We start from the raw sequence: 18,897 nt of genomic DNA on the forward strand, positions 1-18,897 counted from the left end.
GCAAGAGGAGGATGCCCATGGCCTGGGGCTCAGCTGAGGGTCTGAGCTGCCAGCAGCCACCACACATGCACAGATGCACCAGCCAGAGATGCACCAGCTCCTCCTGCTCCTTCCCTGCTGGCAGGGAGCTCTCATTGAGCACACCGGTCACGCTGACCTTCTCCTTTGCAAAAACACATTTTCCCAGCAAGGGGAGCTGTGACCGAGACAAGCTGCTCTCCCAGCAGGGAACGAGGTGGGCTGTGTGCAGGAACTTGCACAGAATACCCTGCCCCTAAGGACAGAGGGATGCCACCCAGCCTCTGAGCCAGCAGCACCTGCTGGCAGTGTCACTGCTGCCTTGAATATCGCGTTAGCTGCTGCAGCGAGCAGAGAAATCCCAGATCCAGCCCTTCCTGCTGTGTCCCCGCATGCTGGATGCTTGGAGGAGGTGGCCAGATGCTAGAGGAAAGAGTTACTAGATTTTTGCACAGCCAGGCTGTGCTTTCTTACAGGAAACCTTGCACTTACTCACCAGTCACATGGGGCTGTGCAGGAGGAAGGGTAAGTCCCAGGAGCCAGGCAAGTTCCCACAGGGACACTCACTGACAGCCCAAACCCCCTCTGGTTTGACATGAAGTGCAGGACAGCCAGAGCCTGAGCCCAGGTGAGAGATTGCAGTGCTGGTTTTGTGTTAAACACCCAAACCTGTCCTCTGGAACCTCACACATGAATTTGACCTGAAACACAACGTTTTACATTTCCTGACCTCAGAGGTTTGGTGCTTCTGCTCAGGGCAACTCTCTGCTCTGCAAGAGCCACATTTTGCCCAGGATTTCAGCAGCTGGGTTTCAGCAGCACAGGTTGTTCCTGCACGACAGGGAAGGTGTAGATTTGGGAAGCACACTGAGCACACAGCTCTCATACAGATCAATCTGTGCTGCAGAAGAGGGGGAGCATGGCCCAGGAGCTGCTCCTCCCTGCCCCCAGGCACCCTCCACACCCCCACCATGACTTTCTGCCCCTCATGCACTCCAGGATGTGTTGGGCACTGAGCAGGTGCCAGCTGCTCTGCATGGACTTGCAGCAGGGCAGCTGTGGTGGAAGAGACAGGCTCTGCCTGAAGCTGGAGGAACTGATCCAAGGGTGTTCAGCAGTCCCACCCCCTCTGGGTGACAACCACCCCAAAGAAACTCAGCTTCTTGTAACCATCAGCAAGAACACACCGAGCACAGCAGCTTTATGTAAGAAGGAAAGACCCTGGGACAAGAGATTTATTCCACTTTTACCACTTAATGGACACCAGGCCACTTTTCTGTGCTTTGCTGGGTGCCAAAGTTTGGGAGCAGCCCTGCCTTGGGCAGCTGGAGCCTGGGCAGGCAGATTAAGTTGAGATTGTGCAGACATTTCAGCACAGGGCTGTTCCTCCCTGCCCGCCCTCGGAGCTGGGATGAGCTGTGCTCTTCCTGGCAGGCTCTGAGCAGCAGTGCCTGGACACTCCCCTGCTTCCCATTCACCAAGGCAGCCTGGGAGCTGGTGGCCTGGCACTGCTGTGGGGAAGCCTGGCGTGCAGAGGCTCCCTGGAGCCCTTGCTGAGCCTGTGGAGCTCCCCTCTCGCTCGGTGCAAGGCAGGGGCTCCTCCAGCCCTGGAGAGCAGCTTCCCATTTCCTTCCAGGGCAGCCTTCTGCTTCTGTTCACCAACGAGCCAGAGCCTGCACCACAGAAGAGCCCAGTAAAGTTCACCACTGAGTGAACTAGCCCCTCTGAGTGCTGCTAGCTCCAAAATACCCGGAACCCTGGCACTGCAGCGTGGCTCCCAGGGCCGGAGGCTCGGGAACAGCCGTCCAGAGCCGTGCGTGACTCGGCCCTGAGTCACCCTGGCCCAGTGGCCCGGCCCCACCGCACCCAGCCCGACCCGCAGCAGGGCAGCGTGGGTGTGCAGCCAGCCCTCTCCCCGGGCTCCATCCCACTGCCTGGCACGCTGCAGGATGAATGCAGCTCCTGAGCTCAGCAGCAGGTCAGAGCTGTGGGCTCCGCCCAGCCTTTGGGCACCCGAAGGATGATCAAGCCTCCACCGCAGACCCCAGAGCGGCACCGCTGGGGACACAGCTCTGGTGCTGTGCCCCCCTCCAGGGTCTGCACCCCCCACCATCCTCCCACCTGATCCGGGCAACCCACGGGCAACAAACTTCCTAAAACTGAACACTTGAGCAAAACAACGTTTAATGCTTCTCTCAGACTCCTCCCAGCTCAGTGCCACCCCACTGAGGGCAGGGGAGGGGGAGACACAATTTGGCATCCCTTCTGCCACAGCTGCCTACAATCCTCCAGCCAAGGCTCTGTCTGGAAGCTCCCAGGAGGCTTTCTTCACCCTGGTCGGACTCATCCTCAGCTCTCCAATCCTCAGGACTCTGCAGAGTGGCTCATGGCACAGCTCTGGCTGGCATCCAAGGTCCCGGTGACGAGAAGAGAGTGGCTACATTCAACAGTTCTTCAACTGGCAGCTTTAGCTACTGGAGAAGGACATAAAGCTTGCCACTGAAGAACTGGTGCTGGTTAGCCAGGAGCAGGGCGGCACGGCAGCACCTGGGAAGGGAACACACGTTTCAGAGCCAGGACTGAACTGTGCCGAGCTGAGCTGGCACCCACAGCAGCTTCTCTCCCTCCTCACAACGCTGACCTATTGCTCTGTCCTCCCCCCATCCAAGGAAATCCAGAGGCAGCTCCAACCTCAACTCTCCCCATCCCTCCCCACTCCCAAAGCAGGTGGTGTGTGAGCTGCAGCACCTGCAGCCAGCCCTAAACCACGAGGAACAGGCAGGGAAATCCAAGGCCATTTCTGCTGGAAAATAAGAGATAAGGCCAGCGACTCCGGCAGGGCCTGGTGGCCGCAGCAGGGAGGCCACTGCAGGTGGGGGTCACGGCGTTCCCAGGGCTCACCTCGGGCATCCAGCAGCGCTGGCAGGGTCCCACCTGGACGGGAGCCAGCTGCTTCCTGACGGGGAAGACACTTTGTCAGGCGGCTGCTGCCGAGCTACCGGCGGGGGAATTTCGGGCAGCTCAGCCCCCAGCTCGGCGGGGGAATTTCGGGCAGCTCAGCCCCCTTCGGAGGCGTTTTGTTGGAGGGCGAGGACGCCAATCCTGGGGCTGGTGTTGGACCCCACTGCTTCCCCGCCTTGACCCCGGAAAAATCCCTTTTCTACAACACCCAGTGCTGCTAGGGATCGAGTTTTGGGAACCTGCCGGGAAACCGGGCACGGTGGGGGACAGATGGCAACGGGAAACACGGGAAAAACCCCCGGGGGGCCACCGCAGCATCCTCCCACCAGCGTCACCCCAAAGGCTGGCCCCAGGCCCGGGCGGGCAGCGGGGGAAGCCGGACCTGGTGGGTGCCGCGGGGCTTTCGGTGCGGGGCCGGTGGCCGGGGCGCAGCGGCGGCGGCGGGGCCCGGCGGGGATGCCGAGCATTCCTGGCGTGCCGGGTACATCTGGTCCGGATTCCAGCGAGCTGGTCCCGGCCCTGCTCCACCCCCGCCGGCCCGTGAATCAGCACCCGCCGCTGAAGCCACCGGCCCCGCCGGCACCGGGGGCCGCGCCGGCACCGGGGACCGACGAGGGGGGGTCGTGTCGGTAACAGGGCTCCCACCCAGCCCTTCTCAGCACCGACAGACCCCAGCGGCTCTGGGAAGGGCCCCGGTAGGAGCTCACCCCGCTAATAAAGAAGGCTGTGCCCCCAGCTGGCGCCCCTCTCCCGGTATAACCGGGTCACCCCCCCTCCCCCAGTGTCTCTCCTCTCGGTAAAACCAACTCCCCCCTCCCCCTTAACGGAGGCAGCTCCCCCCACGCCGCTCCACGGCAAAGCCGCTCCCTCCACTCCCTGCGGGACACCCCGCCGCCCTCCCGGCCCTCCGCTGCCCGGGATGCTCCGCTCCGTGCCCGCGGCGAGGAGCGGCCGCGGGTCAAAGTCTGCCCAGTCCGGTCCCGGAGTGAAGGTCACCCCCGGGGCGGCCACCGCCCGTGGCGGGGAGGCCCCGGCCGCGGCCCCGCCCGCCCCGCCGGGACCCCCGGGAGCGGGAGCCGCGCACGGGCCGCGGCCCCGGCCCCCCCTCCCGCCCCGCCGACACCGGGGGCGAGGCCGCCCGGCACAGGCGGCGCCGCGGAGCCCGGCGAAGGACGCCCCGCGCCGCACCCCCCCCATGGCCGCCGTGCCCCGGGGAAAGGTGACCTTCCCGAACGGGGCACGGTGGGGCCCCTCAAGCCCCGGAGCGCCGAGGGCGCCGCGCGGGGCTCCGCGCCACCCGAACCGCCCGACCCAGCGCGGTACCGGCGGACCCACCTGCGCGGCTCGGCCGGGTTCGACCCGGCCCGGCCCGGCGCCGCCGCCCCGCCGGTGCCGCCCCGGCCGTGCCCGGTGCCGGTGCCGCCGCCTCCCCCCGCCGCGCGCCGGCTCCGTCCCGGATCAGCTGGCGGAGTCATGACGCAGCCGCCCCCGGCCACGCCCCTCGGCCACGCCCCCGGGCCAATCGCCGGCCGGTACCGCCGGCGCGCGCCGCGCCCGCCCCCGCGCCGCGATTGCCACCCGCTCCCGCCAATGGCGGCCCGGCGCTACCCACGGCTCAGCCAATGGGAAGGGAAAGCCAGCGCTCTGCCCCGCCCACCCCCCGGGGGGAGAGCTCGGCTCCCGCCCGGCCGGGCGGCGGTTGCCTTAGGAACGGACGGGGCCACCCCGCCGCGGGGCACGCCGGGAGTTGTAGTGCGGCGCGGCGCTCCCGGCGTGCCCCGCGTGCTGTGAGTTGGCATTTTCAAGCGGGTGAAGGGGCGGCGGGGGCAGGGCGGCTCCGAAGGTGCTCGACCCTTCCGCGGGCCCCGGGCGGGGCGTGGCGCCGTCGCGGGCACAGCCCGGCCGCCCCCACCCGCCGTCGGGCGGCGCCTCCCCGCGCCGGGGCTGGTGACACAGCCCCGATTCCGAGAAGTTGCTCTAAGTCCTCGTCCAATCAGAAGTGAGCGCTCGCCGCGCGCACCAATGGGCGCGCGCGGGGGGCGTGGCCGCGAGAACTCGGCTGACCCCGATGACTTGGCAGCGCCGCGCGATGACTGGACAACTTCTTTAAAGGGGCCGCGCCCGCCGCGGGTGCCGGCGGGGGAGAGCGCAGCGCAGCGGCGGCCCGGCCCGGCCCGACCAGGGGCGCTCGCCCGCTGCCCCGCCGGCACTGCCGGCGCTGACGCTCCCGCCCCGCGGGGCGAGGTTCTGAGCTGCGGTGCCCCTTTAAGGCCGTTTCCTGCCCTTCGTCCCAGTAACAGCTGATTGCAGCGGGCCGGGGCCGGGCGGCCAATCGGCGGCCGCCACGTCCCACCCACGTGACTCCCACGCGCCGCCGCGCCATGCGGCGCTGCCCGGCGGGAGCCCCCGGCGCCCTTAAAGGGGCCGCGCGCGGTCCGGCCGCCCGTGGCTGCCGTGACCGTGTGCCCCGTGGGTACCGCCGCACCCGCCGGGCGCGGAGGCCCGGCAGCGCCCGGGCGGCGCCGGGAGGACCCGGCTCGGCTCACGGTCACCGGGGCCGGGCGGCTCCCGTAGCGTGCGGTGCCTCGCGGGGCAGAGGGCGGCAGGGTCCCGGGGCGGCGGGGCTGGACCGGCCCCGCTGCCCCGCGCCGGCTGCCCCGGGCACTCACCTGCCGCCGGTGGGGTCCGCCCGCGGCGGGTGAGGACCCCTTTAAGACCGGCTGCCTCGTCAGCGCGGCTCGCCCGGCTCCAGCTGACAGCCCGGGGCGCCTCTGACGTCACGGTGACGTCACGCCCCGCCGCCGCGTCACGCCCCGCCGCTGCCCATGCACGGCCCCGCGCCCCGGCCGCGCGCACCCGCCGCGGCCCCCCCCGCCCCGCGGCCGCTGGAGGGAGCCCGGGCCCGGCCCCGCGGGGGCCCGGCGGCGAGCGCGGCCCGGCCCCCCCCGCGCACATGGCGGAGCGGCGGCCGCATGTGACCGCCGTCACCTGACCAACATGGCCGGGGCCGCCCCCGCCGCCGCCCGCCGCGGCTGAGCCGCCGCCGCCAGGTAACGCGGGGCCGCCGGGGCGGTGAGGGGGCCCGCGGGGGGATGAGGGCTGCCCGGAGCGGCCCTCGGGGCCGCGGGGCTCTGCCCGGCTCTGCGGTCCCCCCGCCGGTAGCGAGGGCCCCGAGGGGCCGGGGCCGCTTGGCCGGCCGCGGCGGTGCCTCGGTGCTGGGTCCGTGCTCCTTGCTGTCAGCATCCTCTGGGTCGCCCCCGTGGCCCCTCTCCGCGCCCTGCAGAGGTCCCTTTGTGTCCCTAATACGGGGGTTATGCTGGAGGTGCCCTCGTGTATCCCCTGCGGCTGCGGAGGTGCCGTTGTGTCCCCACCGCCAGCCCTGGGGCTGCACATGTCCCCCTCCATATCCCATCGCGGTCCTTTTCAGTCCTTGGGGCTGAGAATGTCCCATTGTGTCCCTCAAGCCCAGGGCTGAGCAGGTGCCACCACCTCGCCCTGGCTGTTCCACTGTGTGTGTCCCCAGCAACCCTGGGCCTGCAGAGATCCTATAGTGTCCCTTCCCCCAGCACTTGGATGTGCCAGTCCCCATCGTGTCCCCCTGCCGGGGGCTGTGGGAGCCCCACCATGTCACCCTGCCTGGCTGCAGAGGTCCCACCTTGTCCCTCACAGCCAGGGCTGGTCCCATCTCAGCCCCCACACACAGGCACAGTGACCAAGCTCCTCAAACCACCTTTTTCTTTTACCCAAGCGCCGATGGGGAAGTGAGACTCGCTGCTCGCTGGGGCGGGCAGGGTGATTCTGTGCTCTGCTCACTCACAGCCTGTCTGGGCCACCTTTCTCCCAGCAGAATCCAGCATGGAAGGCTTCCTGCAGAGCGTGGAGAAGGACCTGAACATCGACCGCCGGCAGCTGGCCCCCGAGAGGACCCACGTCACCGCCTTCGTGCCGGCCAAATGGCTGCAGAGCCTCAAGGAGCGCCGGGTGCTGCCGGCGGCCTGCCCGCGGCCCGAGGGGCTGAGCGAGGTGGAGGTCAGGACGTTCCTGCAGCACTCGGTGCAGAAACTCCCGGCGGGCTGGACGCGGGTGGAGATCCACGGGCTGCGGAAGGCCCGGCTGGGGTACCCGCTGCGGGCACAGCCCCCCGAGCAGCGCTGCGGCGGCGGCGTGGACACCCTGCACGGCTTCATGCAGAGCGTGGCCACCCAGAACTACCACAACCTGTGGGGCCGGGCTCACGGGCTGTACGCGCGGCCCTACCGGCGCCCGGACGCGCCGCCCACGGTGCCGGCGCTGGACGCGCTGAGGGCTGCCCTGCACAGGGCCTACGGCTGCCCCGTCCTCCAGGTGGGCAGGAACGTGCCTGGCACGTCCCCTGCCAAGGAGAGCGTGGCCAAAGGGGTGCCCTCGTGCCCCAACGTGCTGCAGGCTGAGGCGCTGCTGGAGTCGGCCGACATGCTGTACATCATCTACCCCTATGTGCAGTACTGCCTGCACGACATTGTGACCTTCAGCCCGGCCAAGCTCACCAACAGCCACGCCAAGATCCTCTTCCTCCTCTTCCACGTGCTGCAGGCCATGAGGGCTTGTCACCAGGCGGGTCTGGCTTGTGGAGATTTCTCCCTTCGGGACGTGGCTGTGGATGAGAAGCTGTGCAGCCGGCTGCGTGTGAACTTCAGAGGGTACGAGGGACCGGGGCAGGAGGAGGAGAATCTGGAGGGTGGTCTGGAACGAGAGAGCGAGCAAAGCTGTGTGCAAAGGCAGGAGGTGGCATGCAGTGCCTGCCAGAAGGACCTCCGAGACCTGGTGTTGCAGTGGGTGCACGGGCAGGTCAGCAACTTCGACTACCTTATGCGTCTGAACAGCTTGGCTGGGAGGAGAATGGGAGACCCCAATTACCACCCGGTTCTTCCGTGGGTGGTGGACTTCACTACCAAAAACGGCAAGTTCAGGGACCTGAGGAAATCCAAGTTCCGTCTCAACAAGGGGGACAAACAGCTGGACTTCACCTACGAGATGACCAAGCAGGCGTTTGTTGCGGGGGGCTCGAGTGGGGAGCAGCTCCACGTCCCCCATCACATCTCGGACGTCCTCTCGGACATCACCTACTACGTGTACACGGCCCGCAGGACACCCAAGGCAGTGCTGTGCTGCCACGTGAGGTCCCAGTGGGAGCCCAACGAGTACCCAGCCAGCATGGAGCGCATGCAGAGCTGGACACCTGACGAGTGCATCCCAGAGTTTTACACGGACCCCTCCATCTTCCGCTCCATCCACCCGGACATGCCCGACCTGGATGTGCCGTCGTGGTGCAGCTCCTACGAGGAGTTCATCGAAGTTCACCGCATGCTGCTGGAGAGCCGGGAGGTCTCCCAGGACCTGCACCACTGGATCGACCTCACGTTTGGCTACAAGCTGCTGGGGAAGGATGCAGTCAAGGAGAAGAACGTCTGCCTCCACTTGGTTGACAACCACACGCACCTGACGACCTACGGGGTCGTGCAGCTCTTTGACCAGCCCCATCCCAGGCGCATGGTGGGACCTGCCTACACTCCTGCTGAAGCTCCAGCCATTGCCCGGCCTCTGCTGCAGAACATCCGGGAGACCGTGGTTTTGGAGGACATCCAAGGCCAGGTGACAGATGCAGTCAACGGGCTGGTCCTGGAGGCTACTCCCAGTGAAACCACCTGGTCTGGGGAGAAACCCATCACTGGTGAGGATGATTTGGAGCAAGGCACAGAAGCCCTGGATTCCATTTCTGCTCCTGGGAGAGCCCCTGACCAGCCCTGTGCCACTGTGCCTCCAGCACAACCCTCCACCCTCCCTGCTTATGTCACCGACGGCAAATCCTCGGGGGTCCGACCGCTCCGTCGGAGCAAGGCAGGGGCTGTGGATCAGCTCGACATGAAGATCACGCTTCCTGAAGGCTTCAACCCGCTCCAGGCCCTGGAGGAACTGGAGAAACTGGACAATTTCTTGGTTAAAGGCTTAAGCAGCGAGATGCAGCTGATGGAACAGCCGTGGGAAGAGCCACCCTTGAGTCTCTCAGACCTCTTCCAGAGGGACATGCAAGCTCTGGGCATCCTGGTAGCTGAGATTATATTTGCACCGAGGCTTCGTCCTTCGAAGCCCGACGCGTCGCTGTTGGAGCGGTTCCTGATGGTGAGGAACCTCTGCCGTTACCATCCCAAGGAGATCCCGGCCCCGCTGCAGCACGTGCTGCACATCCTGCTGCAGCTCAGCGTGCCCGTGGAGAAGCTGCTGAAGAGCAGGCTGGGCAAGGGCGCAGTGCAGCTGTTTGAATACAAACCCATCTCCCAGGGCCTCCCCCCACCCTGTCCCACGCAGCTCCTCAGCCCCTTCAGCTCCATTGTCCCCTTCCCCACGTACTTCCCAGCACTGCACAAGTTCATTTTCACCTATCAGGCAAAGAAGATCGAGGATGAAGGGCAAGGCCGGGAGCTTGTTTTCCAGCTGTGGCAGCAGCTGGAGGGGATCCTTTCTGAAATCACTCCTGAGGGCCTGGAGATTCTTCTGCCTTTCATATTATCCCTGATGTCTGAGGAAAACACCGCTGTCTACGCAGCGTGGTACCTCTTTGAACCCATAGCTAAATCCCTCGGGCCCAAGAACGCCAATAAATACCTGCTGAAACCCCTGATCGGAGCCTACGAGACGCCCTGCTCCCGCCACGGCCGGTTCTACCTCTACACAGACTGCTTTGTGGCCCAGCTGATCGTGCGCCTGGGGCTGCAGTCCTTCCTCCTGAACCTGCTGCCCCACATCCTGCAGATCCTCGTGGGCATTGAGAGCTCGCGCGAGGAGAGCAAATCCTTCCTCGGTGCCGCTGAGGATGATGAGAGCGGAGGGGAGAGCCCGGTGTCGTGTGTGTTTGGGGAGGAGATCAAGATGGACGTGGAGCACAGCTCTGCTGCACTTGACCTCCTGGACTACACCTCTGGGGTCAGCTTCCACGACCAGGCCTACCTGCCTGAGGGTGAGGACTTCCAGAGTGGCCTCTACGTCGGGGAATCCCTGCAGCCCCAGGAGCAGGAATCGCTCAGCCTCGGCCGGCTGAGTGACAAGAGCAGCGCCAGCGAGGTGTCCCTGGGCGAGGACAGACCTGCAGATGGGGACTCCCAGAAGGACAAGAGCAGCTTGAAGTCGATGGACAGCAGCCAGGACCTGAAGCAGAGCGAGGACTCGGAGGAGGAGGAAGAGGAGCACGAGGAAGATGAGCACGAGGACGCGGTGGTCGACGCGGAGCTGACGGTGGTCGTGGATACTGCTGGGGCCTCTGTGGATGTCACCCTGGCTGATGACAGCAGCGAGCCAGAGGATGGGGAGGGAGAGGAGCTGCCAGATCACTCTGATGACAAAGAGCAGACCATACTGCTGGGTAAGACCCTGCCAGTGTCCTGGCTGTTGGGCAGAGCCTCGGGAGAAGCAGGTCCAGGTTTGGGGGTGTTTGTGGTCCCAGATTGGGGACAGTGATGAAACCAGGGTAAGAGGCCAGGACTGCATGTGGCTCTGAGAGTCAGGGTTGGGGCAGCAGGGACTGCTGGAGTGTTAGATAGCTAATCTGTGCCGTGCTGGGTGCTGTCCTTGGGACTGCTGTTGTTTTGCAGACACAGCCTGTAAGATGGTGAGGTGGCTCTCGGCCAAGCTGGGCCCGACCGTCACGTCCCGCTTCATCGCCAGGAACCTGCTCCGGCTGCTCACGTCCTGCTACGTCGGTAATGCCTCTCCCCTGGGTCCAGGGTGGGCTGTGCCCCCAGTCTGTCTGCTTGGGTGTGGCTGCTGCTTCAGCTCATCAAGTGTTGTTCTCTGGGCAGGCCCGACCAGGCAGCAGTTTGTACCAAGCAGTGATGAGAACAGTCCTCTGAGTACAGGAAATATCTACCAGAAGCGGCCCGTGCTGGGAGATCAGGTGTCCAAGCCAGTGCTGGCCTGCCTCGTGCACGTGGCATATTTGTATGGAGAGCCTGTCCTCACCTACCAGTACCTGCCCTACATCAGCTACCTGGTCAGTATTGCCTTTTTCTCCTCTCTGTTGGGGCAAGAGTTGTATCCAGGCACAAAGGGAAGATGTAAAAAAAAAAAAAAAAAAAATAGTCCAGCCTCACCAGGAGCCTCTTGCATAAAAACTGAGCTTGGCTGGGCTCTGTCTGGGCCAGTATGGGCTGAGCAGCTCTGGCTGTGCTGGCTGAGAAGGGCAGGAGAGGCACTTTCACCTCCTGCCACAAGCTCCAGACTGCTCCCAGCAAAGCACATGGCTCTGTTCATACCCCTCTTTCCCTGTCAGACCTTGTGAAAGCAGAGAAAAAGCATTTATTCTGCTTTTCTGTGCCCAAACAGAGCTGGCACAAGGGTGGGATTGTGATAACAGGCAGGAGGAGCAGCTTGTGCTGCTGTGAGATTGCTGGAGTGAGTGTTCACAGAGGTCTGTGTGGGTAGATAGGGCTGAATTGGGGGGAGACCAATGGGTTTTCAACTGAATAAAAAGCACTGGCAAGGCTCACCAACTTTGCAGCTTGAAGTTCATAGCAAAAAGGAAATGTATAATGCAGCTGGTTGAAAATCTTAATTTTTTTATTACAAAGAAAAAGGGTTTGAATGTTTTAAACAGGCTTATTTTTCATATTGCTCCCTCTTTAGTGGTTGTAAACACTTTGGTTATGGATTCTCGTTCAAATGGAAAACTTCAGTAGCTTTCTGATAATTTAAACATAGAGGAAAAGAGGCCACAGCTGTTCATTTAAGGAAAACAAAAAGGCATTGTCACTTTTTCCAGTGTTGAAGGGGAGATTTTTCAGGGGAAAAAATCCCATTTTTCAGCAAAAATCATTCTCCACCCAGTTGCAATCATAGCTCCAGCTGTTCTGCTTTGCTTTCCTAAGCTCATTGCTTGGGGGCACAGAGGGGATTAATACCCCTGTGAAACAGCATTTGGCAACCTGATACTGGAGCAGTGGAACTGGCGGGTCACAAATGGGATAAAGTCAATCCTTCTTGCAGGATTTGGCAGGGTGGCTATTTTGTGAGAGGAAGAGCCTCTGTGATGAGCTGGAAGATGGCAGGTGTACAAGAAATATAGCAGGAACTGGGAATTGTCTGTGGGTTTTGTTACTGGCTCTCTTTTCTTGGGTCTTTGATTTGTCTAGGAGTTAGGAAATAGGACAATGTAGAAAGAAATATTTTAGTGTTGCTGCTGATGTTATTAACTCTTTGGCACTGCCATAACAGCAGCAGTACATTGTCAGCAGAAAAAGGATGTGCAGTTCTGCCTCATGAAATTATTAGAAGCTGGATTTCTAGAAGTCAGCAGCAGGTTTGCCCATAATTTGTGCTTGGATGTTTCATGCAAGGATTGTTCCTCTGCAGACTGTGGGATGAAGACACTGATTTTTACTTTCAAATTGTGCATATGTAAGAGTTTCCCCTCTTTCTGTGCTGGTAAATGATGTTCTGGGGTGTCCAGGGTGGTTTGGGCCAGTGTGGGGTTGTTGGTCTTGCTACTGAGCTTTCTGCTTGTGGGGATGTTTTACTCTGCAGAGGAAATCTGTGAGCTTAGGGGTGTCATTCCCCATTTTCTGCAGGCTCATCTCTTGTGCTGGTAGGTGCCTGTCAGTTTTTGGACTCATCCCTTGAGTGCCAGACACGTTTTGCTGTTGAGATCCAGTGCTCAGGTTGCTCTTCCAGGAGCTGTGACCAGCAGTGCTGTCACAGCTGGGTTTGAGGCTGAGCACAGGTGACCCAAGGGTCACCTTTGGTGTGTCCTGCTGGGGAGGTGGTGGCCCTGGCTCTGAAGGAGTCCCTCTCACAGGTCGCACCCGGCGCTGGCTCCGGCGGTGTCCGGCTGAACAGCCGGAAGGAGGCCGGGCTCCTGGCTGCCGTGACACTGACACAGAAGATTGTGGTGTGTCTCTCTGACACCACCCTGATGGACATCCTCCCCAAGATCAGTCAGGAGGTGCTGCTCCCAGTGCTGGGCTTCCTCACTTCGCCAGCTGTCGGGTAAGCGCTGCAGGATTGGCACAAAATCAGGGATTTGGGAATGGTTCTGTGGGGGCATTAATGCTGCCAGGGCTGGGGGGTGTTTCTGCTCTGATGTGCATCTCCTTGCACTGGTACACTGCTGAAAGCATCCTGATAACACACAAAAGGCAGGAAGCATGAGGCAGAGGATGGAAAAAAGGGATATGTGGAGGGCAGGCTGGTCATGGATGTCCTCTTCAGTTTCCCCAGCGGAGCCCAGGCCCGTGTTGTCCTGTGCGTGAAGACAATCAGCCTCATTGCCCTGATCTGCCTGCGGATTGGGCAGGAGATGGTGCAGCAGCACCTGAGTGACACAGTGAGGAACTTCTTTGGGGCATTCTCGCTGCTGCAGGAGCTGCAGGACCAGGTCAGTGGTGTGGGAAGAGGTCCTTCTGCACTTCCCCAGATGTGGGAATGTGGTGGCCATACACCTATACTATACACAAAACTGTGTTCATGTGGTAAGAGCATCTCATCTTGGGGTTTATCTGACCTTGCTTTTCTCGTCCAGGGGTTGACAGCAGAGTCGCTGAGCAGCTGTGAGATGCCAGTGATGGAGGTGCCCCTTTCAGATGGGAAGCTGCTGGCCCTGGATCCGTCTGTGTTGGTGGAGTTACAGAAGGTGTTCAACCCCGAGATGGCCTACATCACCTACATCCCCTTCTCCTGCTTGCTGGGTATGCCTTGGCCACCAGCTCCAGGGATCTGTGAGGGAGCTTTGTGCTCTGGGCATGCTGTGCAGGGTCTGAACTCCAGGGCAATCACAGCTCACAGGGCTGCTGGGGAAAACCCACAGCTTCTACAGCATGGCTTGGGCTGATTCTTGGGTTGGGAGCCTGGCCTTCAGGCTGCCTTGGCTAGGAGCAGATGTAGCTGACTTGGGGGATGCTGCATCCACATCCTTGTGTATGGAGGGGGACGATGATGATGATGATGGGGACATTGCTTCCCTTGCAGCCACACTGTCTCTGTCTCCTCAGGTGACGTTATCCGCACGGTTGTGCCCAACCACTCTCTGGTTGAGAAGCTGGCCGGCCTCCACCTGGAGAACGTGAACCCCCAGAACCTGCAGGCCGTTGGCCTGGAACAAACACCAAGTGTGGTGGGCTCAGACCAAGACCCTCGAGGGGCTGAGCCCTTCTCCAGCCCCCAGGAGGACACTCACTCTGGCACTTTTGGGAGTGTCCTGGTGGGGAACCGCATCCAGGTGCCCGTGGACACGCAGCGGGAGGGTCTTGGCTTGCTCTGCCTCAGCGCTGGCACTGATGGATTCGTTCCCAGCTCGTCCAGCGAGGAGAGTGCCCTGAAGCACGACCTGCCCCGCAGCACCCACATGCTGTGTGGGAACTGGCTGGCCTACTGGCAGTACGAGATCGGGGTGAGCCAGCACGACCCCCGCTTCCACTTCCACCAGATCAAGCTGCAGAGTTTCTCAGGGCATTCCGGGGCCATCAAGTGCGTGGCACCGCTGGGCAGCGAGGATTTCTTCCTGAGCGGCAGCAAGGACAAGACGGTGCGGCTTTGGCCGCTGTACAACTACGGGGATGGCACCAGCGAGGTGCCACCGCGCTTCACCTACGCCGAGCACAAGAAGTCTGTGTTCTACGTGAGCCAGCTGGAGGCACCGCAGCACGTGGTGAGCTGTGATGGCACCGTGCACATCTGGGACCAGTTCACGGGTAAGAAGGGAAAGGGTGAGGAACTGGAGTGAACTGGTCCAGCCCTTACAGGCAGGGGCTGCGCTGAGTTTGGATGGCTCCCGTTAAAAACCAGCACAGAACCGGAGATTTGCTGTGTGACTTGTCCTGCCATAATATCTGTAATCCTTTCACAGGCAAACTTCTGCGGACTTTTGATGAGTTAGATAGCAAGGTCCCCATCACAGCTGTGACCACCATGCCACCTCCCTATCACAGCATCTCTGTGGCCAGTGCAGACTCTGTGCTGAGGTTCATCGACCACAGGAAGCCGGGACTGCAGGTAGGGATGCGGTGCTGTGAAGTCACCTTCCTCCAGCCCTGCGCTTAATGATGGGATCACAGCTGGCCCAAAGCCCAGATCCCAAAGCCAGCTGTGATGGCTCCATGGAAAGCAGCTTGTCCCTTAAATGCCAGCTCCCCTGAGCTTCACCCCCAGCTGGACTGTCTCTGTTGCAGCACGAGTTCCGCCTGGCCAGTGGCGTGAGCGCGGGGCTCATCCGCTGCCTGGCCGTGAGTCCGAGCGGCCGCAGTGTCATGGCCGGCTTCTCCTCTGGCTTCATCGTGCTGCTGGACACCAGGACGGGGCTCATCATGCGGGGCTGGCCTGCCCATGAGGGAGACATCCTGCAGATCAAGGTGAGAGGCTCAGCTGGGATCAGGGTGGGGCCTCGTTGGTGCTCTGAGGCTGTGTGGAGCATCCTTCCTTCAGGGCTTGTGTGCTGCATCCCTCGCAGTGTCCCTAAGAGGCTGCCCAAGCTCTCCTGCCCCATGGTTAGTGCTGCTGCCAGCTGTTCTTGGTCCAACTCGTGCTGCCAGAGTTCAGCCCTCCTGGGTTTCAATGCCTGCCAGGCAGGTCTGCAGCAGGGGCAGGGAGGGGTCATGGCTTCCGTGAAGGAGCAAATGTGTTGCTTTCTCCACGGGGCTCTGGGCTTCCCTGCGAGAGGGTTGCTCTAATGAGTAACTCTTGTCCATATTTACCCACCCCAGGGAGCAGTGCTGGGTCTCCAGTGTCCTTGACCCAAATGTGGGTTAAACAAAGTTCAGCAGTGTGGGTTGTTTACCCTCTCACTAGCTCTGCTAATAAGCAGCTCCAGGCTTCTCCTACTCTCAGCAGTATTTTCAACTGTGAAAGACCCTCCCAATTCCTTCTCCTGAGAAGGAAAATTGTTTGGCAGGTGATTTTGTGGAGAGGGAGACTGCATGGTAACCCCTGTACCCACTGCAGTAGTAACAGATGATGAATGAGTTGTGTTGGGTGTCAGGGTGTAGTTGAGAAGAGGCCCAGCCCATCTCTTGGAGGAGATTGCCAGCTACCAGAGCATCCTTCACCTTGCAGTATCCACCCAAGGCCTTGCTCAGTACCATCAGCTGCTTGGAAGTGGCTCAGACTGTCCTGAGGGATTGCACTGTGACCATTGGATCACTGGCAGCCACCTGCTGCTCTCATGTGCAGCACCAGATTGTGAGTTTTTACAGAAGTGTCTGTTCACTGGCCTTTCCTCTCCTGCAGGCTGCAGAGGGCAACGTGCTGATCAGCTCCTCCTCAGATCATTCCCTGACTGTCTGGAAGGAGCTGGAGCAGAAACCTTTGCACCACTACAAATCTGCCTCCGAGCCCATCCATGCGTTCGACCTCTACGGTAACGAAGTGGTCACTGGCACTGTGGCCAACAAGATCGGGGTCTACTCCATGCTGGAGTCCTCAGCCCTGCCCACCAGCACGACCAAGCTGAGCTCAGAGAACTTTCGGGGTACATTGACCAGCCTGGCAGTGCTGCCCACAAAGTGCCACCTCCTGCTGGGCTCGGACAACGGCATCATCCGGCTGCTGGCGTAGTGACCCCCGGCCTGGCAGGCTGTGGCTGTCCCACAGTGCTGTGCTGGAGCTGGAAGCCAGCAGTGTGGCTCTTGGAGGAGGCAGAGGCAGATGATTCTGAGCAGAGGATGCAGGGGGAGCTGTACTTGTTATGTCTCTAAGCTCTTTCTGTATCTTGGAAAAAAAAAAAAAGCCATAACTGAGAAACCTCCGCTGCTGCTGGGAGAGATATTGGGCGTTGTAGGTCACTGTCACCCCTGCAGAGAGGCCTGGAGCTTTCCTTACCATGTGTGCCTGATCCCCAGGGACTGTGAGCTGCCCTCCACAGTAATAGGGACCACAGGTACCCTCCCCTCTTCAGTTAAGGGGTAAGAGGTGCCCCTTGACAAAACACAACAGTTTAGCTACTGCCACCTGCACTTCCCCTTCCCTTTCTCTCCTGAACCACTGAAGAGTCCCACTGGGATGGCAGAAGCTGGGCCTGGGAACTGCTGCCTTTGGAGCTGCATCTCCTCCTGTGGCTGGTGCTCAAAGCCCAGAGGAGCTGCTCTGTGAACTTCAGGTTCTGCCAGCTGAGTTAGAGCCTGCATGGGAGGAGGAGAGGCTCACCAGAGCCCTTCTGCTGCCGTGCTGGCTCCAGGGCAAGGACTGGAATGGAAGCCAGCCAAGGCACAAAGCCCATCTGCCCTGCCAGTTCCTGTGAGAGTGGGCTGCTGCAGAGGGGTAGATTGGGCTGGGAATGTGACTCTCTAAAGAGGCCAGAACTAGATGCTTCCATGGGGATTTTGGCTTCTGGAACAGTGAGGTAGGGCTGTTGTTGGTTCCTACCCCAGCATCCCATGATGAAGTAAGGGGTGAGGAATGCCACGTGTGCTGTGCACTGGCATTGATCCTCAATAAATCCTTCTAATCCTCTCCTTCGTGCTGGTCAGGCTCCTGGGGAAGACAGGACAGCAAAAAGGTGCTCAGTGTTGTGCCCTCCTGCCCTTGTAGGGTGAGAGGCAGGAGGCAAGAATCCGGCATGGTCTCTCTTTGACCTTTCCTTTGGGACAGCACTGTCTGTTCCCACCCCAAAGGCACAGAGGATGCTCTTTGCCCCACCAGTAGGAGCAGTTTCCTCCCTTCTATGTCAGCCCTTTTCCCACCCATCCTTCAGCCTAACCAGAGCCAGTATCAGGGGAGTGGGAAGCTCTTACCTTGGGCAGAGGAGGAGCCTGCTGTGGGTTGTCCTGGGAGAGGAAAGGGCTTCCATCCAGCTGCCACCTGCAGGGAGCTGGGGAGGTGAGTGGTTGGCCAGTGCTGTCCATCCCTACCCAAGGGGAGCTCTCAGTCCCGTGTTGCCTATTTAACATTTGCAATAGATGTAAATATTTACTTCTAATATACTCTTTGAAAGAACTGCAGAGCTCTGTGTGTGTGTGTAAGCTCTGTGCTGGAGGGGCTGGGTGTGCTGGCTGCAGCCCTTCTGCTGCTCAGCCAAAGTGACACCTCCTCCTTCAGGCTCCTCTTGTGTTCTGGGGGAGCCCTGGATGTAGAACAGGATTCTGGTGCACAGGATTTGCTTTCCAAGGGGAAGTAGCTCCCAAATGTGGTTGGAGAGCTCAGATCTGTCACCCACTGTCTGGGGTGAGCTTGGGAACCAGGAGTTCCTGCGAGGAATGGATGAGTGGAAGATGCTGTTGGTGCTCCCTGCTGGTCCTCAGTGACTCCTCTCCCACTGAGGACACGGGCAGAGGCAGGAAGAATCACCATCACTTCTGCATGCAGCACAAATCCACCCAGGGCAGCTCTGCTGGAGTTCTGCCCGTCCCTGAGACTTTTCCTCTGTGCCCCAGCGGTTGTGCACGCCCTGGACACTGGGACCAGCTGCCCTGGGAGAGCTCTGGAGCGTGCTGTGCCCCAGGGGAGGGAGCAGCTGCTCTTGGCTCAGCCCAGCCTGGCCATCAGAGCCTGCTGTGTGCAGCCACGGAGCCCTGGGCAATGTGCCCTCTGTTAAACCAGTGCCTCACACTGGCTGCAGCAGCTGGGACTCCAGGAGGGAAGAGCTGGGGGTTTCAGCAAAGAGAATTCCCAAACCAGAGAGCCCTGTGGCAATAAACACCGAGCCCTGCGTTTTCACTGAAGTTTATGAATAAAAGAGAATATTCCTAGCACAAGGAGAGTATGCAAAGTGGAGCCACTTGCAAATTACTTCTGCTGGGGGGAGTTTTGGATCTGGTAAACTCGGTGTTAAGGTTGTCTTGAAGGTACAGCAGCCCAAAAGTGTATCCCCATCTCCAAATGCACCACAAATTCACTCTTCTCCCCCAAACAAATGTTTAACCGGATGCTGTGGGTCAATATTTGCCTGCCAAATTCTCAAACAGG

At 61.0% G+C, this 18,897-nt stretch overlaps 2 protein-coding genes across 3 annotated transcripts; one reads left to right on the forward strand and one right to left on the reverse strand.

Annotated features, from left to right (window-relative positions):
• Nucleotides 1–2,185: 2,185 nt before the first annotated feature.
• Nucleotides 2,186–6,372, reverse strand: LOC128798300 (collagen alpha-1(I) chain-like). Its single transcript, XM_053961644.1, has 4 exons — nt 5,649–6,372; nt 4,592–5,563; nt 2,920–2,974; nt 2,186–2,565 (listed from the first exon to the last, which is right to left on the reverse strand). Exons 1-4 carry the CDS (start codon nt 6,370–6,372, stop codon nt 2,490–2,492), a joined length of 1,827 nt encoding a protein of 608 aa, XP_053817619.1. The 3' UTR covers nt 2,186–2,489.
• WDR81 (WD repeat domain 81) lies at nt 5,924–18,653 on the forward strand. 2 transcript variants are annotated; one of them, XM_053961403.1, is made up of 11 exons: nt 5,924–6,029; nt 6,824–10,375; nt 10,605–10,712; nt 10,812–11,002; nt 12,803–12,993; nt 13,216–13,381; nt 13,526–13,691; nt 13,995–14,693; nt 14,849–14,994; nt 15,171–15,350; nt 16,225–18,653. In XM_053961403.1, exons 2-11 carry the CDS (start codon nt 6,835–6,837, stop codon nt 16,549–16,551), a joined length of 5,715 nt encoding a protein of 1,904 aa, XP_053817378.1. In that variant the 5' UTR covers nt 5,924–6,029; nt 6,824–6,834; the 3' UTR covers nt 16,552–18,653. The 2 variants fall into 2 exon arrangements, with proteins under 2 accessions (XP_053817378.1, XP_053817376.1); XM_053961401.1 differs by having other exon boundaries at nt 5,927–6,029; nt 6,827–10,375.
• The last annotated feature ends 244 nt before the right edge of the window (nt 18,654–18,897 follow it).

The sequence above is a fragment of the Vidua chalybeata genome, chromosome 20, assembly GCF_026979565.1.
Source record: "Vidua chalybeata isolate OUT-0048 chromosome 20, bVidCha1 merged haplotype, whole genome shotgun sequence".
Classification (NCBI taxonomy): Eukaryota; Metazoa; Chordata; class Aves; order Passeriformes; family Viduidae; genus Vidua; species Vidua chalybeata.